Below are 25,962 nucleotides of genomic sequence, written 5' to 3'. Positions count from 1 at the left end.
TTAGGCGGTACATTGCTTGCATAAATTAGCATACAGCCACAACCCCTGAGACTTGGTCCAGACCAGCCCATAGTTAGCATGCAGTAGAGACCCTGTTAGTCTGATTACAGAAGACCAGACAGACAGAAGGGGGGGGGGGGTGCTGGCACGATGCCCAACTCTGCCACCGTGCCAGTGACAGATCTACGAGCTCTGTTTGGTCGCCGAGAAGTGTCCCCTGACTGGAGCTGTAGTTAGGCAGACTAATAGTGATATGACACAGTGTACCACAGGACATCCGAGCATGGCCTTGAATGAAAAACAACATTGAAGCATTAAATGCTTGTGGGAAATTCTGTGCTTCTGGGTTACTTGCGAAAGTTGGCGTTCCCATTCCCGGCACAGTTCCCGACTGTTGTGGAAACACTGTTGAGGCCAAACCCGGTCAGTCATGTGAGCTCTGTTGGGCGCTGTTGTTTGTGATCGTGGACTTTGTCTCTGGCACATAAAAGGGGCACACATGGCTCAGCTGGAGAAAATCATTTTCTCTGTCAACAGCCAAAATAAATGAGCCTCCAGCCAGTGGGGCAGCTGAGAGGATCTCGAAGACATTTGGCCGATTGAGTTAATCTCATCTGCCTATCAGAGTGTATGTCTGTGCGTCTGTTTCAGCGGAACTGCGACTAAATGACAGCAAATTCGTATATATGCAGTATTTTGTATCAGCCAAGAAACACAGACCTTGTCCTCGCTTGCCCTCGGATAAAGCTGCTCTGCGGTATTCAACCAGGATGTGTTTTTCTTGAGACAATTTCCTGCTTTAGTATGTTAATCTTTCTTCGGGTGACAGTTACTCATGTTTCTCGTGGGTGTTCCAAAAACCACATGTCAGTCGTAGCACTGGGAATTTGATCTTTTTCTACAACAAACAAATGTAAAGCAGCAGCATCTAAAGCTCATACCTGACTCTGTTGAGACCTGCAACGACCAATGTTTGTTAATAATAATAAATTCATTTTCATAATACTGCCACAACTATAGAATAGGAGGGCCTTTAAAAAACATCAGATGTGTATCTACCTATTCCACTCTTGTTGATTGACTTAAGAACAAAATCTGAATGGCTGCTAAATTGAATTACAAGCATTTATTATACAGGTTTTACAAACTTCTAACGTCAAGCTGCTGCGCTAAAAAACACCCCTAGTGCTCCATCTTTAACAGATCAAAACCCTTGGGGAAAATATCGTGGCAGCAATAGGCCTTCACTTTCTCCCCAACACCGTGAAAGGATGCGGGTTTTGTCGGATTCGTTCCTCGCCCAATACAAACAACGTAAACACACACATTAAACAGCGAATCCCCGAACGCACACAACACACTCCGTTGCCAACAAAAGTCCTCTGAAATGGAGCAGATTTTCGCAGTATATATACCTATTGGATTGCCCGGTCCCTTGGTCCGCGAGATGGGATGAATGCTTGGCAGACACAACGGAGGGGGCACCAGACGATTGGTACAGGTTCTTGTGTGTTTCTCTCTCTCTCTCTGTCTCTCTCTCTCTCTCTCTCCCTCCCTCCCTGAGCTTTGTGCCAAGAATGGGCAGTGTCTGTGTGCCAGGCAGAATTTCAATGAGGGAGGAAGGAGTCTGTGATGGTGGGCAAAGAGGAGGAGGAGCGGTGGGGGAGCTGGAGTTGGCAGAGGAAGTATGCCACACAATAAATGGCAGGACGAAGGATTCCCACAGTTGAAAAGATGCAAACGGATGTCTTGTCTTACTCGTCTTATTTTGGGAAAAAAAATAGTGTCCAGGCATCTGGCCGATCTTCAAGAAGGCTGATCTTCAATAGAGCGCTATGGTGATTGTGTCATGCCTGCTATTGATCCTCCCCACTCCCGAAGGAATCCCTGATAACATCACAGGACGATGGACGGGTGCACTGAGCCTCCTCCATGCTCACTTGGCACGGTGCTCGCTCTGATGTTCTGTACGTCCTCATTAAGCAAGGCGCAAACACACGAGGCTCGTGCTCACGTGTGTGCATGTAAACAGAACTACGCCGCCACATGCATGTACTCGCACACAACCAGTCAGTGGCAGACAGTTGCGTGACCCGTGTACATGAATGATCCTGATATAGTCATTGTTAATTAAGGGAAAATGTTTCCAGTCCTTTGCCATCAACTCCACTGCTTTGCAAGACAGAGGGCCGCACACACAAATGTTAGGATTACAGACATAAGAGTTCGGCAAACATGTCAGGCATGTGTTCGATGAAAAGATAGTGTGACCCAGATAAGGCAGAAGTATAAGGGGGCCATTGTGTTGACGATCACAGTGTCAACATCAGGATTCTCTATACTTCTTATTAGTTTGTCACATTAGAAATGCATTTTAACATATATATGAGTGTTGTTAGCTGATACAAGAAAACAAGACAATACCCGAGTGTATTCGTCAAAGTACACCCTACAATTATTCCAGATGTGTTTCTAAAAACTGTGAATGAAGAAAATGTAGATCAAAGGTTTTGTTTCCTCTTCATTTTTTTTTTTTTCCACTTGTCTATGCTTTTGCTAATGTTCTGATAAGATGTGCGGTTACCATGGTTTTAAATGTTTCTGATCACTCAGATGGCTGGCCTGCATGTTGCTACACGCCTACATGTTATAGCATTCACTAATGCAACACAGAGCAGGCCATAGACACTCGCGCACACACACACATACATACACGGGCTGTGTGTGTGTGCATATTTGTACGCATGTATACAAAGACTATGCGTGCAAGAGTGCAGAGTGGTGTAGGTCAGGATGAAACAGCTGCTGCTTCCTGCATGAGAAGAGAAACTTCCTGTTGCCTCGCTGCGAAACCGCGGCTGGTCAACCGAGATATCAACCAATCAGCTATGTTTAGGCTGAATGCAGGAAGTTACCCTGACTGCCTCTAGGAGAAAAACTCAGAAACATTATGAGGCAACACGATAAGTTCATCTGAGGATAAGAGAGGGGCGGGGAAAGAGCTCTCCTCCTACCTCTCTTTCTGTCTCTGTCGCCCTTGTTCTCTCTCTTTTTCTACAGCTTCTTCTTTCTTATTAACATTTTCCTTTTGTCCCCGTCACATGTCGACGTTCATGAGGAGAGGTTCTTTTTTTGGTAAACTCATTTGCTGCTTCATGCCAACGCTGATTGATTTTAAATGAGAGAGGGTGATGCAGGGGAATTAGGAGTAATGTGCCCACGAGATGTGATGACGGTGAGGGGTATGTTGAAAGGGTCTGCCCATATTCACTGTTTCATAAACACGTGGCACGAAGGCGCCATCTTAACACCAGCCCTTATTTAGATCAAGATACAGCACTAACAATAAGCAGTCGAGTTAAGAGTCCTGATAGTACATGCAATATGCAGGTATATCAGATCGTTCAATCTGTGTTAAATTTCCCGTCTGAAAGTCGGTTGAAAGATCAAATCGGTTGTCGATGAATTCACACACCCTGTTTTATCTACTTCGGCGAGTGCAACAATAATATATGCTTTTGTTTAATGGCATTCTGTAATCAAAATATGCAATATGAGTCGGATAAACATCAATTGGACAAATGCTGCTGTTCTCTTTTTGTTCTTTTTCAACAGGCAGGTGACACAGATCAACAGCTTTACTGATACAATGAGGAAGAACTACTGACGAACACCAACATTTCTCCACAGCGCCGTCTGTTTGTTTGACCTAACTCGGTTTCATTTCTGCCTCAGGTTCCTCTGAAGTGCAAAGTATCATAAACAGTGGCCTATGACGCAGGGTGTCAAGGCAAACGTTACAGTTGCCACCTTTCAACAAACTGTCGCACCTCTAGATCGCAGAAAGATAAACCTTGCGCACAAACGGGCATGTTCCTGTGAATCAACTACCGCATATCTGAGTTCTAACGGTGGCAGAAAGTGCAAACATGCATGTGAAGGCAAACCGTGTCAATATTGCCCTTACACTAGCTATCATGACTGCTCTGGGTGATAAGAGACCTGCCAAGTGTCTCTCTTGTCCTGTGGGTGCAGCTCAACTTGCACTGACCTGAACACAACAGCTCTGTGGCTCGATCGACCCTCTGAGGTCAGAAAGTAACCCGCGGAGGCCTGTCCTTCCTCCTGCCAGTCTACAAAGAGACACCTGTTTGGTACGAAAAGCCACAGAAAGACTGTTTGCCACCCTGTCAGAGCCTGCTGTCCTAGAGCAGAGAGGGGAGAGGAAGAGGAGGACACGCACAGAGAGAGAAAAAAGAGATAATGGAAGCAGGAGAAAGAAGATGGTCAGCAGGGAGCCGAGGAGTCCCCCTGAGCTCCAGAAAGGTTTCTCCTGCTATGTCCATGGAGCCAAAATGGCGGCGAGCTGATTGCAGCGTGGCAACTGACGACGATAGACACATTTACAGGAGGAAGACCGCGATGAAGGACAGAGATGAGGGTGAGAGGAACCGAAGGCGAAAGATTATAGGGCTGTGGAAAAGATGGGAAGCGGTGTCGCAGGATAAAAAAGAAAAATACCTGGAGCCTGTACGTGAGCGGCGGGCTGGGCCAGAGGACTGGAGGAGAAGAGGGCCGTGATGGCGGGAAGAAGGGAAAAGAGAGGAGTAGAGCACACCCTCTGAGAGCTACACCCCCTTCCCACAATCCCCTCCTACTGGCGTGAGTGCGTCTGTCCGCACACAGGGTGACAGAGGGACGTCTGCTCTCACACAGCCCTATAACACATACACAGAAAACGCACACAAGCCACAGGATCAACCCACACTGAGCACAACGAAAAGAGAAAACAGACTTCCAATCGACTCACGGTACTTGTAGTTGCGTATGACCAAAAGCGGAGACAAACACACACAAGTACACAGCAGGAGGACACTTTCAAACTCAAACATAATCAATTCGCCAGCCTTTGGATCGCCCTCTGCTCTGCCCTGTGCTGTGTTTGCCTCGGTCCGCCTGCCCACTTTGGCACTGCTGCCAAGAGGGAAGGGGAGAAAAAGGAGGGCAGAAGGGGGGGGGGTAGAGACAGAAAGAGGAAGGGAGGGACATGCTGTAGCGAGAGAGAGAGAGAGAGAGAGAGAGAGAGGAGGAACAGAAGGAGGAGGAGTCAGAGAAAAAGAGTTAAGACAGAGAGTGAGACACCAACAGACAATAAAAAAAGAGAAGAAATTGTCGTGACACGGTTACACAAAACAGCAGGACGGCAGCCGGGAGCCCTCTGACAATTTGTATGTTAATCATGTAACATCCGAAACACACCTCTCACCCTGTGCTGTACTTGTTGTATTGGGCAGCAGCAGACAGATGGCGAGAGACACAAGCCCCTCTGCCATGTTGTTCCATCTCACCGTATATTTACAATCAATAGATCCAAAAACAGCCCACACTGGTTGAGATTCGACCTCTGAACTGACGGACACTTGTTGTCAAGTTCTCTCGCCTCGTCTTTTTTCCGAAATCTTTATTCTGCCTGCTTTTCTCTGCACCCCCCCCCCCTCCATCCTTCTGCAAATTCGTCCTCTCCCTCCATCGGGGATAATATCTGCCCTCCTCGGTGGGAGGGGTTTTAGGGAGTTAAGCTCAATGGATCAATGGGAGAGGAGGGTGGATATGTCAGAGAATGTCACTTCCCCCCCCCCCCAGACGTTGGCATCTTTCCCACGTCTCCCTTTGCTTTCACACACCAGCCAGTCAGTTGAACACCAATGGATCTTGGATCAGCGAGCCGTCGCCTCTGGATGACCCCAATCATTAGGAGAGAAAACATAAATCCATCTGCTCATACATGGCCGTCCCTATCTATAGCCTTGTTGCGACCCAATCCCTGGTGTTTGAGCGGGTATCCCAAGCCCAGCCAACCAATCAGAACTTGCTTCTGAGCTGACGTCATTTTGTAAATGCAGAGTGCAAATTCAAAAAAAAATAAAACAGGAATGCTTTTTAAACACTCTTCTTTTAAAACGTACATCAACCACTTGAAGACACAAAAAACAAAGCTTTCGTACATTAAACAGTTGATTTCTCGTCACAGCTGCTGTAATACCTGAGTTATTTAGTCCTTAAACTCACACACACACACTCACAGACACACACACTCACTCTTTTTTGGAGGGTTATTCCAGTCCTCAAACACCACGGAGACAAAACAGACCACAATAGTCCAGCTTCTCTGCTTAAACTCCACATGAGTCTTTTCTCGAAGACAGGACAATGAACACAGACACACACATTCATACTGTACACAGGCGCACACACACATATGGTGCGAACAATCCGGTTCCTCCATGGAGGCTCAGATTCAGCAAGCAGGTTGGACAGCCCCTCAACCTGACGTCACGTCTCCTTTGTTGCTTATGCATTTATTTCTCTCCTCAGCTGAACTCTCTGAACCCAATGCCCCCCCCTCCCTCCCTCCCTCCCATCCTGTCCTCCAGCCCTACACTTACCCCCTGCCAATGAAGGCGGGCAAATACAGTATGGCTTTAACAAGGAACAAAAAAAAAGGGAGAGACAGACAGACACAGAGAGGGGAGAAACAGAGAAGAAGGAGAGAAAGGAGCTCAGATGTCTCTCGCTTTTTCTTTTGCTCCTTTTCTTCTTCGATCGCTCGCCGTGTCTCTTCCTGCTTGGCTTGTAAAAGTTTCAGCTGCATGGCGGGCCGGCCTCTTTTGGCAATCGTCCAACTCTTGACTCTCCTGTCCCCTTGCAAGAGGGAGAAGGAGGGGATGACAAATATAGTCACAGCTCGACTGTACTGCAGCAGCAGATGTACTCTGAATGCACAGCGACCATTTATATTTCATACAGGAAGAGAGAAGTTTGTGACATGTTTTCAGTGTGTATCACAAGCAACAGTGAAGCATTACACAGCGGGCCTCGTGTAAGCTAACCACAGCCTGAGACTTTGAGCAGAGTTTTTGAATGGCTGTGGCACAGTTGCGAGGTTAGTCTGCCTTTAACTGAACGTGACAGCTGAGTCTGATAAGAGTGTGTTTTGGTGCTCACACCCAGTTCACACAGGGACACACTCACTTTGTTATCTCTCCTGGTATCAATAACACAAGCAGCTCAGCACAGACCGATTTACACATGCACTGGGAGGATTTGAAACTCAATATTTACGTTGTTTAAAAAGATAACGCGAACTGGGCTCTCTGTTTTATTGCATAAGTACACGGATACACTCGTGAACTTTGTTACTGATTTACTTACCTCAACCTCGTGAAAGGGGTTTTAACATTGTAAAGTCAAGGTAGTTTATCAGAAAAAGTAGCCTAATCATTTAATGAATTACTCTAAACTATAGTTTTTATTTGCTTATAATGCTCTGTAATTACAGGACCGATTAAAGCATTACATTTTGAGAAAATAAATACGAAATAAAATTATTATTTCACTGTTTCTCACTCTTCCATGAGGCTAACCTTAAAATAATGGGCAACCTTTTTCCACAGCTCTTCCAAAATGTACACCTTTTGTTCCTATTATGTTTCCTAAAGATTATTATTTGGCTATAGGCAGTCAGCTAATATGCCCACATGTTAGCTTATGAGCTAAAATATTGTAAATGCATGCATAAACACATTTTCGGTCGTACAATAATTATGGAAATTATTATTATTTATTTGTGTGAATTGAAAATATATCCATAGAAATATACGTGTATCAAGGTATCGATTAACTGAATACACAGAATAATAATCTGAAGTAGGCTAATTATTCTGGGGAAACTAAAGAGTTGCACAAACGCAGTTGTCCTGCCTGCAATGACGGGTTGTTTAGTTATTGTTTGAAGCATTTAATAATGTAATTATTTCTATAGTGGATCAAGTAACGTTAATGCGATCATAAAGTGTGACATCAGGTGTTTAGAGGCCCAATAACATGTATTTAGTGTGGCTAGAAGAATAACCGCATTATTATATTTCGAAATAAATGCACAAATTATGCCTCGAGCCTTGAGGACAAATTGTGACATTGGGCTGTATAAATAAAATTGACTTGACTAAATAGATCGGCAACAGCTTATTCATTGAATGATTGTAGAGTCCTGACCAACAGAAGTATCTCTAAATGATGTGGACACATTCCTAGCAGCCCAGCTAACGTCACAAGCTAAATGCTACTAGCTTGTCCGATTTGTTTACCAACTGGGGGAAAAAAGTCAAGACTCTTGAAAATGCATAACTTAAAAACAACAACCCAAGCTCAATAAACTTTAGAAAATTCATAAATTAGAGCTAAACTGCTGCTTACCTGGCTGAAGAGGCTTTGCGAGCTACAAAACAATGCTGCATATAGCAAACCATATGCACCATTTAGTGAGGAGGAATATCTACATGATATATATTATCAGAATGTATTTCGCGTTATATACTATTTTATTAAGTAAGTGATAACGGAATTCATATAGGCCATAGACTATGACTCTTTTACGTTTTAGATCACCAGTACAAGTGTTTCCAGTATCTGTTTAACAGGTGGCTTGATGCAGTTGTTGCTTAGCTCTGATTGGCTCATTGGTAGAAACGATAGCCAATAGTAATCACAGTAGGACATCTCTGGTGGCACTAGAGTGGCAGCCAACTTGAAGATTGATAATTGTAGCATTTCAAGTTTAGCAGGTATTAAACTGAGCACAATAAATGTGTCTTCTTTGATAGGTGCTATGATTTCTTTCTTTCTTTTTGGGGGGGGCTTCGTACTTGAATGCAACACTTTGTTCACTAACAGATGTCAGTAATAGTCATATTAAAACCTAAACAGTTTATCGATGTAACAGAACATCTACCCTTAAAAAAATACAGGATAGATTATTCCACTGTCACTGACTCTTGTTATAAACTAACATTTGGAGCAGGTTTCACGTCTAGTTAGATGAGGCGCCCCATCTAGTGGAATACTTGTGTAAATGCATTTTGTGAGCCGTAAAGTCAATCCTTGAGGAATAATCCCACTTTTTTTTGTAGATGCTGCTTTTGGTTTATTATTATTTCTCCTAATTCCCTCTCGTGTGTGAATTTATCTACTGTGAGATCAGTCTGTATGTCTCCACTGTGTATTTATGTGTGATTTATGGAATTAGTTCACATACTGTAATAAGGATATTTATTTTTATTTTAAACATGAGCCATTACAGAAAATTCAAGAGAAGAACATACTAACCCATACGGAAGGTAAATAAGATATAGAAGACAAGTCAAGCAAGTATTAGGGTGGAAAATAAAAAAAACGTGCGTTTCAGTAAATTATCAGGAGGAACTGCGTTAAGATTAGACATGTCATATTATTGCAGTTGTGTTTGTGTGTGTGTGTGTGTGTGTGTGTGTGTGTGTGTGTGTGTGTGTGTGTGTGTGTGTGTGTGTGTGTGTGTGTGTGTGTTCGTTCGTTCAGGGCTTTGGACCCATCATGATTCAATTATATTGGATTGTTGTTGCTAAATGATCAAAGTGGCAAGTATAACTATAATGTCGGGCAAAGGTGACGACAACAACCCGGGAAAGAGAAAAAATAATTGAAGTGATGGAGTGCCGGAATGACCATTGAATGTCTTCGTCTTTGTTTCCATAATGAAGGGCAGCCTAACCACTCTGTAGACTCTGTGAAATGAATAATCCTGAAGAGTCTGCCCTGCAGCCGGTCCCTGAGTGAATGAGACAGAGGTGGAAAGTATTGAAGGATAAAGGAGAGAGCCAGAGAGGCTTACTTCCCATATACTTTCTATATTTAAACAGTCAGCCTCTTTAAAATGCATGCCAATGCCAAGATGCATTGTGGCTTTTATTTCTGACAGATTTTGAATTTTGAAATACCTTTTTTTCCTCCTTTGCTTTTTCTCTCTCTCTAGAAACTTGGAAAGAAAGAAAATCACTACCTGATCTCCACTGATGCCTGAGACCTCACTGGGGAAGGGAGACAACTTTGTCAAGGCCTGTGTCGACATGTTTGTACATGAAATCCACCTGATGTTAGGCAATCTGTCATACTGTCTCTTTACTTCAGTCTGAGGCCCTGAGGCCCGTCCGTCATCATCATCATCACAATACTTACCTTGGTCACTTTTGTTTGTTCCAAATAAATGTTTTTTATAATTTTAAAGTTTTGGCTTTGTCATTCATCTTGACCCAACTAAACGATGAAATGGCTCTTTATTTTCTGGCATAAATTCACAACGATGAACCCAAATAAAACATTTACCAAAAAGAAAGCTTCCTTATTGGCTGTTAATGGCATTTACTTTTTCAACAATCATGGCCTGCTAGTCCCCTGATATAGTAATATACTCATTACTAGGGTAATACTGCCCTCCAGTGGCCATATTCCGGGATAACGTCATTCCAATGGCACATCAAGTGGGTGACAAATGCATTTTCATGTAGGTGCAGATAACGAAAGCAAGCCTTAAATATATTGGGATGATAATGTTGAGTTCAGCTTTAAACCTCAATGACCGACTCCAACTGTTAGAAATAGCTGTAACTCCTGCAAGGTTCCTGCTCAGATATCAGCATTTAATCTGTACCATTAAACAGGAGCTTACTGTTAGCAGTTGAGAATAATAGTGTTTAAATCTCTTTGTCAGTCTCGTGACATTTCATCCAGAGCCCATTACATCTCCTTTTACAATAGATTCACTGTTACATGGCTGCATAAGCAGGGCCTTGTCCTCTAATTACTCTTACCTTGCCAGTATAGGAGAATAATACTGTAGGTGATGTAAATCATTAACCAGGGCTTACCCAAGCCTATCTAGATCCCTCAGCAGCTTTGTCAGCGCCCCCCCCCCCCCCAGTGTCCCAGCACGTCACTATGGAGTGTATATTTTCACAATGTGTAACTTGACATCAGAGGGTATTTACAACACTCTTCGTGTGTCAATAATGTAAATGTATAATTGGCACAGAATACATTTGAATCAATACCTGAGTAATAGACACACAAGAAAAAGAGTTCGTTGAAGATCAGTGAGCCTCATGTCACCAAGTGATATGTCCCATGATGGTTTCTGATGTTTCCCTCTCCAAAGAAAGTTTTAATATACACCATTATTTGTACATTAAATAACATACAATTCAAAAAAATATTAATAAATGTACAGCTGTGTAGGTTCCATGGACTGATATTGGTCCTATGAAGAAAGGAAGCATGAATGTTTTAATTAGTGTGGGAATAAATCTGTGTTGACTGTCATATAAATCGCTTTTTGGGGATATGTGATTTTACTGGGAATTATTTTCATCGGCAAGTAATTTGATTAAACCCAATAATCTTGGAAAGTGACCTCGAGATTAGGGAATAAAGCAAAATTGTATTAGCACAAACCTGTTGACACAGAGTGAGCGTGTAGCTCTCAGGCCCAAATAGTGAAGCAGCATTGTTGTTGTTTATTCAACTTGTAGTATAATACTTCTCCACTCTCAGTGCAAATATGTAGTCAAAGCAATATCAGGGTTGAAATCATCATAGTGACCTACACTCAACACTACCATCCTTCCCTATCCCCTTTTTCCTCATCCACCAGGAGTCCGGTGTCATGGGAGGAGTTTGCGTTGGGACACCCAAAACTTTTGCGTGTGCGCGTGTTTCGACGCCACGCCTCTGTGCGTTTTCCTCCGCGCGTTGATTCCATACCAAACTCATACTTGGCATTCCGCCTTTTTTTTCTGTCAAACACGGTTATTTGTACCGAGGAAATACTCGCGATATACTCAGCAAAACTGCTTCAGAAACAACTCCGTACGGGGAAGAGCGTGTGCCTGTAACAACAAGGGCAGGAAAGCCATAGTGAGGTGAGTGCGCTCTCAGATAGTTCTTTGTTGTGTGCTCAAACTTTCCTGCTGCGGCAGCTGCTTCGCTTCGTGTGTGCTTGGAAGTTTTGGGATATTTGACATATTTCGCATTTCCCCCGCTGCCGCTTTGCTGAATCAGAGGCTCCTGTGTTTTAGCAGCGAGCTCCTATTTAATTCACCCAGCCTCTCGTGGTTGTGTTCGCGGTGACTTTTCAGGCGTCTCTTGGACTTAGTTTGGAGTTTGATGAGGTATTATTAGCTCGCAAGCTAACCAACTAGCACGCCAGCTATCAGTGGCTTGTCTGTAAAATACCCACTGGAGTGTAGAAAACAACACCGCCGCTTGTACTTTAAAGTGGTTTACGGTGTTTTAACAACAGCTAGGCCTAGTTTTTTTTCACTCTTTTGGATCAAAGGCAAGATTTTTGCCAACTCACAGTTGGCTACACGGCTTCCAACCATTTGAGTGTGATTTCGTTTCTCCCCCCCCCCCCCCCCCCCCCCCCCCCCTCATAGCTAGCCTTAACGTTACATGCTAGCAGAAAGAATTCCTTTCGTGTTATTATAAAACTGTCACCAACGTGTGAGACTGGTCTTACGGGTTCAGCAGGAGACAGAGGAGAGGAAAAAACACCTTTGTTCGTCTCCAGCACACACATATCCTGACTGAGTTATCCAATTGCTGTAAGATTTGATCTTTAGACTCGTACGAAGTGCTTAAAGTCTGATTGATTTGCTGTCTTGAACCTACAGGAGCATGTAGTAGTAATAGTAACGTTAGTAGTAGTCAGCTGAGGTGGCCATGTTAATCTGAAAGTATTGTGATGATCTAGCTCGGTTAATCATAAAGTCACCGTTCCTATTGGAGCTGAAGACAGGCCGTAGTGTGCATGTCTCTTGTCAATGTTAGCTGAGCTCATAGCTTTATTTAGCTCAATGCTCTGGCTTCTCTGCACCAAACATCTGACCTTTTGGCCACTGGGAGAGCTATATTGAAACTGACAGGGCCACATATGCCTTCAGTGCATAATGTCCTAACTTTGCATCACCACGACTCTGGCAAGCTGTTGCTGTTAATTGCCTAAGTTGCAATGTTAGACCAAAGTAACGTTTCCATACAGTCAGTCCTGATACATGCACTCCCTGGCCATGTTATTACTACACTTATACATGTTTTGACTTTGTCTCCTCAATTATTTATATATGTGTACACGTTTGCTCTGACTTTATTAAACCCTACATGCAGAAAAGTATTGAAGTGGCTTTTTCATTGCCACAAACGGAGCTTACATTGTCATTAGGGTGACAACGTATTGAAATTACCATAAATAAATGTTAATACATCAAATACGGGTGTATTTAATGTTGCATAACCCAATCTATATTCCTTTTTTGTGCCGATATGCCACTCTGAGACAAAGAAATGTACCGTGTGTTATCCTATTTAGCAGTGACCCCCTATGAACACCTATGACCAATCACCACAGGTTATGGCCTTATGCTGCATTCTAGTCAACGTTGGAGCTCGACGTTTCCCATTTCTATTTTCACCTGTAAGCTTTCCAGGTGCACGACCCAAATCATGTCTGACTGTGACAAGCTGAGGATTGTTTGGCTCGTGTACATACAGTTAAACTCCAAGCAGTGCAGCCACCTTGCATATTAACAAAACAAGGAAAAACAATATGAGGTAACAGATGACATCACTAGAAATTTGACACAGTTGCCAGACTTTGGAATTACATCTTCCAGGTCCGTCACGTAATGCGATTGGGCACAAAGGATGTTTTTCCATAGACTTGCATTGAGAAACCAGAAGAGAATTAAATAACAGCTAGTGCACTTGCTCTATGGGCTGGAAGTTTGGGTATTTTTTTTATCACAATCTTACACTCTGAAGTCAGACATTTTCTGCTTTGCTTTTAAGTGGCGTTCCGTTTTTGCTGGTAAGCGGTCGGCAATTTTCGAGTTCCGAGTTGTCTGGAACGCAGGATAAGGTTTGAGTAGTTACGTGGGATAGTTCTCGCTCCATCTTTCATTTGAAAGCCTTTGTAGGTGAAAATACAAAGGATTTCACAAGAATAAATATCAAAGATATGTTCGAAGTCTGAAAACATAAAAATCATTTCATCATCTTGTGACCTCTCAGATGAATCAGCCACAGGTAGGGAACTTCTGTTGCATTGTGAATTGTACCCTAAACCTCTTTAAACTTTCATGTCCCCGTGAATACCACAATGTTGCTTCAGTCCCGTCTGCGGTGATTCAAACTGAAGGCCCTGTGCAGAGCGTCCAATAAGCCCACCACAGCAGGGGAAGCTCCTGCAACCACATTGATCCTCTGTGGTTCTTCTGTGGCAGGGGCCATGTTAGACACACTCTGGAAAACATTACGCCAAGCGGCATTTGTGTTGCATATGTGTGCATGTGTTTGAGGAGACTTGGAGCATCTTCAACAATAACAGAAGAATGTGTAATTTCCTCATGTTGCAGGCTTCTGGGACGTTCATATGGCTCAATAACTGCCTTTTTAAAGTGGAGTTGTCTAGGTTTTGTTGCGAAAGGAAAATGTCGATCTGGTCTTGCCATCACTAACTGGTATAACCGTAATAGCGCAACCGACTGGTGGTGTCTTCATTGACCGTGGCCAGCGTCTTTGTAAATTTACATGCTCTTAATGTTTTGCCATTTTGCTTGTCAGGTCTTTAACCCCCGGATGCCAGGGCTATTAATACACCCTGTGTACACGGAGGCGGTAAACAACTTCGGCTGAATCTGATCTCTCACTGTTGGTGAAGTGTGGAGATATTTGGAGTCCAGAAAATCTGTCGCGGTTCTTGGCAACCAAATGGTTAATCCCGGTCCCGTCTGTCTGTCGCAATGTGTTCGGTTGAATAAAGTCGATTTCTTGACCCGCCTGTCGATGAGACTCATTTAAAACTCACAGGGTTTAATTAATCTTAGCGCGCATGTACAAATTAAGAATTATAGATGCACAGATCCGAGTTTTTTAGTCTCGATACTGATATCTGTACCTGGGCTTTAGGTATCGGCTGATACCAAGTGCTGTATTAAGTAATAATCTGTATGCTTGACTGTGTGGAAGGGACATGGCTCATTCTTTTAATTGTAGAAGGCAACTTTAAGACTCAGTTATATTCTCTTGTTTAAGAAAAGTTACAAAAAAAATGTAACTACAACAATGTATTTTGTTCATTATTTCTTGTTCACAGACTTTAGGGGTTGTGTGTGGCTGTAATAGATGATTTCACGCTGAACTCTGTTTTGAAAACATCCAGAAGACGGCGGCATTCATTTCTTCAGACATTGCTGATTGCGATGCCTTTTTTTTCTAAATTCATCAGCTATAAAAACAAATACTGCTCTCTGCTCTCACATTGGGGTACATATATTTTGGTGTAATGCTTTTTTAATGTGGAAGAAAACCTGGACTCAGGGCAAGCACAGAGTGTGTTCACCAAACTAGTTTTACATTTAACACATTTATCAGCAAGACGAGTTTATAAAATAACATACTGACTGTCTTTTAAGATCAAACGTGAATAATTTGTGCGAATAAATCACGTGTCAATTTGAACCTAGCTAGCTTAATTAGGCAACTAGTTACAGCTAAAGTCTGCCAGCCACAGTTGTCCTTTCAGCCGTCAAAATCTACATTCGCAGAATATATATGAAGGCTGCTTTTGTGTGAAATCCAAGAGCCATTGTTTTAAAAACGACTGTTCATTTTCAGTAATAAATCTGCCGCTATTGTCACTGTAAACTGCATGCCATGTGACAACAGAAGGTTTGACAGAGGATGTGGAACCCTTTAAAAACCCTCTTGTGCTGTGTGCTCTAGGTGTGTTGTGGTCAGGAGCCGGCATCATTGCGTCGGAGTGGAGTTGCCGTGGCAGCCCTGACGGGGCGCAGGAGGACAGCGGCGATGCAGAAGGAGGAGCGGCAGACGGGGCGGACCGCGCTTTGGACGGCGACCCCGAGGGAGTGTGGAGTCCAGACATCGAGCAGAGCTTTCACGAAGCTCTGGCCATCTACCCTCCCTGCGGCAGGAGGAAGATCATACTCTCTGACGAGGGGAAGATGTATGGTGAGGAACAGGAAACTAAACCTAACGTAATGATGATCATCCAGCCAGCCATCATGTTGATGGTGATGACTTTAAAATTACAATATAGGGGGGCGGGGGTCCCGTACAGATCACGGATCAACTACAGTCCGTTACACCACGACCATAAAGTATAACGGACAAAATGAATGAACTGCACTCGCTCTCTAACAGCCTTAAGTTTTACAGAATTATATCAAACTTAAACTTTGTCCCTCAAAAGCCGTTGTTCCACTGTGAACAATTGTAAACCCAGAGGCTGATGGATCATTCTTGTCCTCTTAGGCTTTGCTCGGGTGATCTGCCTGCAGGTATTTTGAGAGATGGCTGTTTAGCTTGAGGTCAAAGGGCATCCGGCACTGACTGCATCAAAGGCTAGAGCAGGTTGAGATTTCAGGTCAGGTTCGGGTGAGAATATGAAGACGGTGCTTGATGTCTCATTCCTCTGGGCACTAGTTGCTTTAGGACTCAGTTGTATCGGTCTATTAGTATCTGGTCAGGATGCTGCCTGCGACTACGGGTTTGATCTCTTTGACAGTTTCTTCCTACCTTTTTATATTAGAACATTCTTAGCTTTTTTGACTTTAGTGTTGGCATGCGGCCTGCAGCAGCCCGTGTCATGCATTTGTGCGAGTATGAAAGGTACGGTTTGTTTCAACGTGGCAGCAGCATTTCCTCCTTTTGTGGAAGTGTGGGCTCGCTGTGTTGACCGCCCCCCACTTCCATCTAAGTAAACAAAGAGTCCCACTGGTGCACGCATTCACGTGTCACACAGCTACATTGAGATTGAACAAAATCCCCGCGCTCTCATTAACCCTCTGATCACTGCCTAGTAATAGCAACTGTGACTGTTTTGATTCCCCCATTTAGTTTTAAATATTTGCATAATTTGTGAAATTTTATAATAAAATATCAGTTAATTTACAGGTAATACCTCCTTCTGCTAAACTAGGCCAGTCGTATTTGAGCCCCAGTCTCAGTGATCTGTAGCTACCATGATGTCACCCTGGATTCTGGTGTCAAGCATGTATTCCCAGATTAGGATGATCAGCGCACAGATCACTGTCTCAGTGGATTGCACTCACCGGGTGACGCAGATAAAAACAGAGGGTGCTTGTTTGAATGATATCACAGCATCATGTTGGTGATGTGTCCAATAGCACAATATATTTTAGAGCCTGTATTTATTAAACGAAGAATACATTTTTAGGAGAGCCAATTTGGTATTCAAGAGTTTCTACCCAGAGTGTGAAGAATGAGACACATTTGAGACACATTTATTTATATATATATATATATATATATATATATATATATATACACACACACACACACACATTATATCCTCACTTTTTAATTCCCGTTCAAGTTTTGACCAGTTTGTTGCTGCATTAAAAGGGTTTTAGGTTTGAATTGTAATTCCTGTACATTTTTGAAGACCAAGTTGCTGGTGTGTGGTTTATTGTTATAATAAATAACAATTCAGTAGATTTAATGTATATTTATTCCATGTTGTTTTCAGTTAAGAAAGCAATGTTTAAGTCAAAACTGGTATTACACATAAAAGAATGGTCTGTCAGTGATCCTTTAAATAAACACTCAGCCCAGGTATCTGTATTGGGATGAGAAGGTTGGATCGGAGCGATCAATCTCCACGTTGAAGACTTTTTGTTTCCTCACTGATCTCCCAATGCGCCTTCTGTTTTCGTGTCAAGGTGTAAACACACAAAACAAATGGAATGTGTGACTTCTGATAAACTGGTTTGGCCTTATGTGGAGTATTATTGGGCTGCAGGAAAGCGCATGTGTCCTGTTTAGGGAATTGCAGCAGACTGCCTGGTCTGAGTCAGGCACATCTGTTGATTTTAGGAGATCCTGTGTTCTGGTTACTCCAGAGCTGACGTGACTCAGCCCGATGTGACCTAAGTCCCGACAGCATCGCACCACTTCCCAGAAGGATGGTGATGCGATGAAGAGAACAAAGCTGTGGAAGCGGTCTGTGACGCTTTGTTTGGCTTCCTTCAGCCTCTCTCTAACTCTCACATCTGCAGCAGGGAGAATAGCGAGTTGCTCACCAGTTACATTTAGAGACGAGCAGATCATCTGGTGTGGGTTGGAGCCGGGGGAGGCAGATAAAGAAAAGGGCTGATCGTGCACTCTGTGTTCACCACATTTCTGAAGCCCGTTAACTACACAAGTAGCCTTGCCATCTCTCACTGAAAGTGCATTAAACTTTTATGTTATTTCTTCATTTCAAATGGGATCTTCATCTATGTTTGCTTCATACAAAGATTAATGTCGTCATTGCCTCTTAGGGTCATTTTTGTTTCAGGGAACAGATGAGATTGGTTGCACCAGCGGTTGGCGTGGTGTAATTAAAGACACGGAGGCCTATTTTGTGAACATACCACAGACAAAAGCTACATGGCACAGTGTAGGAGCAAAATGATGCTGCTGAGTTAGACTGTTAGACATTTTTAGACCTTCATGAATAGTTATAGGGCCCTATATGCCCAAGACATCAAATGTAACGGAGAGATAATTGGTTGTCTGGTCACATTTGAGTGGCAGCCATGTTTTTTTTCTCTTTATTTTGCAGTGTCTGCTTCAGTTAAGTAAACTTTTAAAAGGGATTACCTTTCCTTGCCGGTTCTACCAGCCCCATCTGTGTCTTACTTTCTGATATCAAACACATTATTGTATTGTGTGTAACCAAGATGCTTGTGTTTGAAGTGCTCCACTCTGATTGTATTCTATTACTTTCTCAATTTTAGGTCGGAACGAGCTGATAGCTCGCTATATCAAGCTACGAACAGGGAAGACGCGCACACGCAAGCAGGTATGCACAGCTGCTGTTTAGCACGTGTGTGTTTTCATTTAGGATTTGCACCGTGCATATCTTCTGATGTTTATTTTGTTGTAAATTACCCATTTAAATTGGTAACTAATGGACCGTGGCTATTTCAAATGGCAAGATCACCCTGTGAATGTGTGCTTTTTTCATGGGGGTCACCCTGCTTCCATAGGTGTCTAGTCACATTCAGGTTCTGGCACGTAAGAGGGTACGAGAATACCAGACCAGCATCAAGGTGGGTGCCCACTGAATCAACCCTCCCTTCCCTCTGTAGTCACACCCCCTCTCCTTTTTCCTTTCCTTTTTCCTCCCATCCGCTGTCCTTCGTCCTGTCTTTCGTCAGGTCTCTAGTCACCTGCAAGTCTTGGTCAAGAGAAAGTCTCGCGAGATTCAGTCTAAGCTCAAGGTACACACGCTCACTGACGTTATCGTGCTAGCTGCTTCGCTCTGCATGTGACCCACATCCAACCCAACATAAACAGTAAATCAGCACAGAGGCCTTTGTCCGAGCTGATAGCAGATTTATGCTTCTCTGCTGAGGTCCTACTTTACTGTACGAGGGAAGGAAAGTTTAAATGATAAAGCATGACGTAGGCATTTAGTGTAGTGGTGATATCGGGGTTCTTATAGAAGTATCTAAGGCAGGACCACTGGAACAACTTGATGAAGTATAAATCCAGCTCACAAAAAGTTAGGTGCATGATTTGTAACTGCATCATCAGGGCTCTGAGATAGTGTCTGTGGGAACGTGGCGGGCTCAGGCTTTGCTAACTTGTTCTATTTTCTGTTAGTGTTTGACGTCGTCAGCCGAGATTCCTTGAAGGCAACAGTGTATCCTAATTTGTGGAGAAGAGGTTTTCGTTATAATGCATGCCCGTTAATGTGGAGCAGTTTACTTCGTTCAAGAGGCTCGTGGCTGTGGACAGATAATTATGTTAGTCGGTAGCCGGCTCGGTTGACCTAAGCATGTGCATGGCTGTAGACATAAAAGCTTACACACACACAGACGTACAGGGAGCTTTTAATGTGCACCTCATCTACGTGCGCATATTACAAATTTCCAGATTTCTCTTTCAAATCATTTCTGATCTCCACGTTCTCACTCTCAGACATTTCCCCCCGTCTTTATGTCTTTTCCGTTTTACGCGGTTGTCTTGTGGTTTTACCATTCACTGTAATAAACTCTGTGACATCATTTTTGCACCAAATGCATTTATCCTGCTACACATTTGGAGAACGTGTTCAGATTTCCACGCCGGTATGTTTCCTGGCACAAACGTCGGCACAGATGAATAGGATGTAGCTCGTCCTGTCGACGTAAGATACATTTAGTTTGGAGCTTACTGTGAGCATGCTTGACAAGGTAGGTCAGCGGTGTAGTCATTTCAAAGAGCTGTGTGTACTGAGGAAGGGGTTTCCCCTCTTCACCTAATAGTGATTCTGTGACCTGCTGTTGTTGTGAATGTACTGAAGTTAATTAATAACGTGTCTTCTTTGCCGTAGGCCATGAACTTGGTAAGTTTTGATTATACAACTACAATCTTCTGCTTCAGGCTTTGTGCTTTTTTTGGTTGGTATCACATAACTGCTAGTCTACAATGCAGTTCTACTGCCAAACCCCCCCCCCCCCCCCCCCCCCAAAAAAAACCCCCTGCTCATTACTCTCTTGTTTTTAGTGGCTTTAGTTAAATACTGGTGATGGTCCAGTTAGCTCTCCTAGCCTGCTAGCTTGGTGCGCCTCCTGCTTTGGCATCCCCCCTGTTATCTGCTTTGCACTCTGTCCTGTCTTCCCTCATAGTTACTGCATCATGCTCAAGTACTCTATAATATGTTGGCTGGCTTTCTGTCTAAACCGGCCTTGAAGGCTTGCTGACTTTGGAACGTCAACCTATATTTTACTGGGGGTTTTTTTGGGCAAGTTTTCATCGTGTATTACTTTTTCTTTCTCTTTCAGGACCAGGTATCCAAAGACAAGGCATTGCAGACGGTAGCCAACCTCTCGTCAGCTCAGATTGTGTCTGCTAGCGTAATGAAACCCCAGACTCAGTTCCCACCACCAGTCAGAGTGAGACAAACAAATGCATGTACATGCAGACACACGTATGTTCTTTTCCACCTTCTGGGTGAAACTCTTGAGTAACACTATCTGTCCCGTTTCCTGTCTTTCCCGTTGTTCAGTTTTGGCCCGGCCCTATGCCAGGACAGCCTGGACATTCTCAGGAGTAAGTGGCAGATTACTTGCTTTAAAAAAAATTGGAGTAAGTCTTTGTGCTTCTGCTGGTACATTTGCTCATTTTTGAGGTTTGTACTTTTGCAGCATCAAGCCCTTTGCACAGCCACCATACACGACACTACCAGACCCTGTCCCTACACCTATCAGTAAGTGTGAACGCAAACTCACTGATTTGAGTAAATGGCAATGATTATTGGTATGTTAATTGTTCTTTTCTGGTTTCAATGCTTCGCAGGCTATGAGCCCCTGCCTCCCCCACGACCTGCAGCTATAGCAGCTCCCGTATGGCAAGACAGAACCATCGCCTCAGCAAAACTACGGCTCCTGGAGTACTCTGCTTTCATGGAGATCCAGAGAGACAGGGAGACGGTACAGACATCCAGACAACAACGATCTATGTATATATATATTCGCCAAAACTGTGTGTCTTCTCTATTATCACTTCTCCTTTCTTCCCTACAGTATAAACACCTTTTCGTACTCATTGGCCCATCAAACCCTGGCTACAGTGACCCCGTACTGGAGTCCATAGATGTGAGGCAGATTTACGACAAGTTCTCCGAGAAGAAAGGAGGCCTGAAGGAGCTGTATGAAAAAGGGCCACACAACGCGTTCTTCCTCGTCAAGTTCTGGGTCAGTACAGAAAACCAGTTTTCTGCCCGATTAGATCATTTTTAATAACCGAGAACTCTGCAAAGCAGGCTGCAGGACAGAAATTCTTTGATTCATAAATGATCACGAGGCGCCAAGCATTTGGGAATTTGACACTAACAGACGTTTTAGTTTTTTACATGAGATTGTATAACAGTCATTGCATTAGATAGTTGGTTTAACTTGGTGTTATACATTACGCAACTCAGTTTACAATCTCCGGTTATAACCTGCTGCACCACACGGGGGAGGCAAAGCCAATGTGCCGCTGCAGCCGGCTGTTACACAGGAAAGGACTGCTTCAGTGGTAGTTGCTTCGTTCAGCAGTACCGTATTTCACTCGGAGGTGCCCTGTAGAGTTTTCTTGTAAACAAAACAAAATGCATGTTTACGTTGAGTGTTCCTCACCAGAACACAAATGGTGGATATATTTCCTTCCTGACCCAGATATGTGCTGTAATAGATTTGTTTTTGATAATGGCTGCTTCTGATTTTCCCTCTCTTTTGACACTCTCTGTCAATCTGCTTTTGTTCTTGTTCCAGGCCGACCTGAGCAGCGACATCGAGGAGGGCGCCGGTGTGTTCTACGGTGTGAGCAGCCAGTACAGCGGTACAGAAAACATCACCATCAGTGTCTCAACGAAGGTCTGCTCCTTTGGCAAACAGGTGGTCGAGAAGGTTGAGGTGAGGACGCCAACATCTTCTTTTTTTTTTTCTTCTTTTTTTTCCTTTTTTTTTTAAGTGCGAATAAAGAATCTCATACCCGCCATAATCATGCGGTTAAATTGTGACGTGCATGTGTGGATTCATCCCATTCAGACAGAATATGCACACATGGAAGGGGGAAAGTATGTGTTCCGCATCAATCGTTCGCCCATGTGTGAATATATGATCAACTTCATCCACAAGCTCAAACACCTGCCAGAGAAATACATGATGAACAGTGTACTGGAGAACTTCACCATCCTACAGGTGTGTGCGTCATTACATCCTCCATCTGGAACACTGGCCCGGTGTTTGTTCGTATGTTTTGTCATTGAATCCTGATCTCCCTAACGGTTTCCTCTTTCCCCCCTCCTCCTCTTGCCAGGTGGTGTCCAACAGAGAAACTCAGGAGACTCTGCTGTGCATCGCCTTCGTGTTCGAAGTGTCTACCAGTGAACACGGTGCACAGTACCATGTTTATCGACTAGTTAATGACTAGCGGCACGTGGCGTGCATGCAGAGACTCTTCACAGACTTTTTGATACATACAGCATCAACACTATTTCCAGCTCAAACACAGAATCAACACTCCTCGACTCTAAACACACACTCGTTTTAACAGACCAACAGTCACACTGTAGTCACACCTTTCGTATGTGTATCGCAGCAATCTATGCACACTTTTCCTGACATCCCATGACTTAAACACTACATTTTAAATTCATTTTTATAGATTTTGCCCAAAATCAGTATGTTTTGTAATGTTATTACAAGAGAATCACCGGTGAAACTGATTTTGCTCGCCTCTCAATGCCATTGTGGGTGTAAGAGTTTTCTTTTTAATATGTTTTTTTTTTTTAATTCGCTGACCAGCATATGATGAAAAAGAAACCAGCGAAAGAGCCAAACTACATTTAATCAAGTTTAATATGTTCTATTCTTCCGTCATATACATTATATACAATGACAATCTAGCTGTGGTGCACTAAAAAAGGACACTCTTCGCCGGGGAGTTTTCCGAGCATATGCATTTACATTGTAGGTGTGACTGATGTGAGACAAGTTTGAATATAAGGTTGTCGATGAAATCATTTCATCAGTGTTAATGTAACTCTTTCACAATGCCGACGCCTTCTACAGTTTGTACCATCTCTGTACGGTAGGAATAGACTGAGCCGTGTCCTCCATCACTGCCGAGTGCGGAGAATCCTTATACTCCAGTTGGTTTAATCAAGACTGTTAGGATCATATTACAGAACTAGTGGGAAAGAGTGTGCCTCTTCCCACAATGCAATTCACTACACGTGAAGACGTAAAAGTCGTATTTATATTTGAAACATGTCGGCGTGTAAAGAGGGCCATGCTTTTAGGTGTGTTTGCTGTTCAAAGGTTTCCAGTGGTACAGTGTGTGGAGGGGAAGATCGTTTGTTCCGATGTCAAAGAGGTGTTTTTCATTTTGACTTGTTTGTTTTTGTAAACAAACTAGTTCCCAGCCAGTTTCAGATTTAAGTTCAGCATTTTGAATGAAATAATGATCTTTTTACTGTTCATTTACACAATACTGTTTTAGTCTAACTGCGTTGGATCGCTGCAGTATTTCTACCTCCGCGTGAGTTGGGATAAGAATGTGCTTTGGTTCATTAAGCCTTAACCTGAGGAGCACTGATGTATAGGACGTGTACACTACACTTGTAATGGTACTGTTTATAAGCCAAAACAAGGTAAATAGACTTGTTTTTGTAAAGATGAACTATCTTTTTTTTTTTTTTTTTGTATTTTACCAGCACAGCTAGAAGTGTTACTCTAAACATCAGAAATGATGGGTGTTTTGGTTGTATCTTTTTTTGGTGTATGCAAAATGATGTATGGTACAGACCACGCTAAGGTTACCCACAGTGCACTGGGGTAGATTTTTGTCTGATAACACTAACAAATTATCCAGCTTACACTTGCTTTTGTTCTGTTTTGGTCTATGTAATGTGTTTTTGTTTCTGGTACACATTGCTACCAGCATTTTTTATATATAGTAAATGTTAATTGACTGTATTACGCCCTCTCCTGGCAGGATTATCTTTTAACTATTATCATGAAAGTAAAAGCCAACTGGTTTAAAAAAAACAAACTTATTCACTGTGTGGTCAGCCAAAACTTTGATCTGTTTATTTTTATCCCATCAGTGTACTCTGGTTGGCTGTGACCCATCCCCCCCTTTTTTGGTCCAGTCAGCTCACTGAATTATATCTGTGCCTTCATGCTGTACCAATAAAACCACATGGTGTTTGCAGAATCAAGTCTTCATAGTGAAACGTGGCTGCATGAGAGGAAAACATCTAAATATCATTTTTAGTTGTTCATACCAGAGTTAGGTCAAATTACATATTCGTCATGGACTCGAGTATCAAACTGTCAAGTAATAAAAGTTGCCTTTGAATGTTTGTTCATATTCTTAGTAGCAGAGAAAGAAAATAAGACATTTTGAAATAAATCCTAACTTTTATTGAGGCAAAGCTTTTGTAACTGGTTCAGTATTATGCAATTGGTGTATTTGTTAAAGGGATTTCTTCAAAGAATGTTTTGTCTCTGTATCAAGACGTAGGTGTCGTTAAGGCGCTGCTATCCAGCCCTGGTCCTAGTGGACACTTTGACATGTCCCAGTAGAAGAGGCACAGGTGTAAAAGAAAATGAATGATTGCTGACATCCATTTAGCGGCATGTTTCTTTTTTAATTTACCATAAGTCAAAATGTCTGCTGTGGAACTACGTATATCTAAGGCGTTTGCCCACTTTCGGTCTTCAGAATTGAGACTCCGTTTTTTTTCTACTGTTTTAGCCGCTTGGACAGTTTTAGTCACTTTAGTCAACTCTGATGAATTACTCTCACTGACATACACTCAAAAGTATCACGTCAGATGGGTTGTAATTCTCATCTGGCCTGCTAGATGGTGCCTTCGCCTCAATTGAAAAGCTGTTCAGCTGTTCAGACTTCAGAGTCTGGAACAGTGTATCTGTAGCACTGACATGTGGAGGCTTCACCATCTCCGTGCATAACCAGCGTGCATCTATGTGTGTGTGAGTGACAAGTTAGGTGTCTCCCCTTCTCAGGTAAGATAGTAACATCATCTAATTGGCAATACGTTTAGACAACCAAATGCTCATTTTAATGATTCCTGAATGTTGAAGGAAAAAAAAGTACACTTGTTGCTAAAAAATATTCATTTTGGCTGCTTGGTATTTTGCCAACATGAAAGATATACTGTATGCTTATTTCATACAATATGTGCACGACTAGAGGGACAATATACTGATTTGAAAAATCAAGGGACGTTCAAGTTACGGGCCTCTACTACTACTACTACCAACAAAGCCTCTAATCTCTTCAGTCCAGATCACATTGAATGTGTCTCCTGACATACTCATGTAATCAGTCACATACTCCCTATGTATGCCTCCATAGGGATAACCTATACGCTGTCGATCCATTTGTTCCATCAAACTTTTTCAGAATCTTTCACAATTATTTGTAATAAATTGCATGTTGTATATGTGTTGGCAAACCTCCAAGGCATACGTAACAAAGTCCTAATCATCTCAGCGGTACCGCTGT

At 42.9% G+C, this 25,962-nt stretch overlaps 1 protein-coding gene across 2 annotated transcripts; it reads left to right on the top strand.

The window, feature by feature from the left end:
• The first annotated feature begins 11,617 nt into the window (after positions 1-11,617).
• tead3a (TEA domain family member 3 a) lies at positions 11,618-24,855 on the top strand. Of its 2 annotated transcripts, XM_079272968.1 has the most exons (13): positions 11,618-11,789; positions 15,652-15,897; positions 18,690-18,754; positions 18,942-19,004; positions 20,273-20,284; positions 20,724-20,834; positions 20,948-20,991; positions 21,087-21,148; positions 21,238-21,371; positions 21,465-21,635; positions 22,197-22,337; positions 22,473-22,625; positions 22,744-24,855. In XM_079272968.1, the coding sequence occupies exons 2-13, from the start codon at positions 15,891-15,893 to the stop codon at positions 22,855-22,857; spliced, it is 1,077 nt and encodes a 358-aa protein (XP_079129094.1). In that variant the 5' UTR covers positions 11,618-11,789; positions 15,652-15,890; the 3' UTR covers positions 22,858-24,855. The 2 variants fall into 2 exon arrangements, with proteins under 2 accessions (XP_079129094.1, XP_079129095.1); XM_079272969.1 differs by lacking the exon at positions 20,273-20,284.
• Positions 24,856-25,962: the final 1,107 nt, after the last annotated feature.

The sequence above is a fragment of the Melanostigma gelatinosum genome, assembly GCF_949748355.1.
Source record: "Melanostigma gelatinosum genome assembly, chromosome: 8".
NCBI classification, from domain to species: domain Eukaryota; kingdom Metazoa; phylum Chordata; class Actinopteri; order Perciformes; family Zoarcidae; genus Melanostigma; species Melanostigma gelatinosum.
This window is presented reverse-complemented; position numbering and strand designations above follow the sequence as displayed.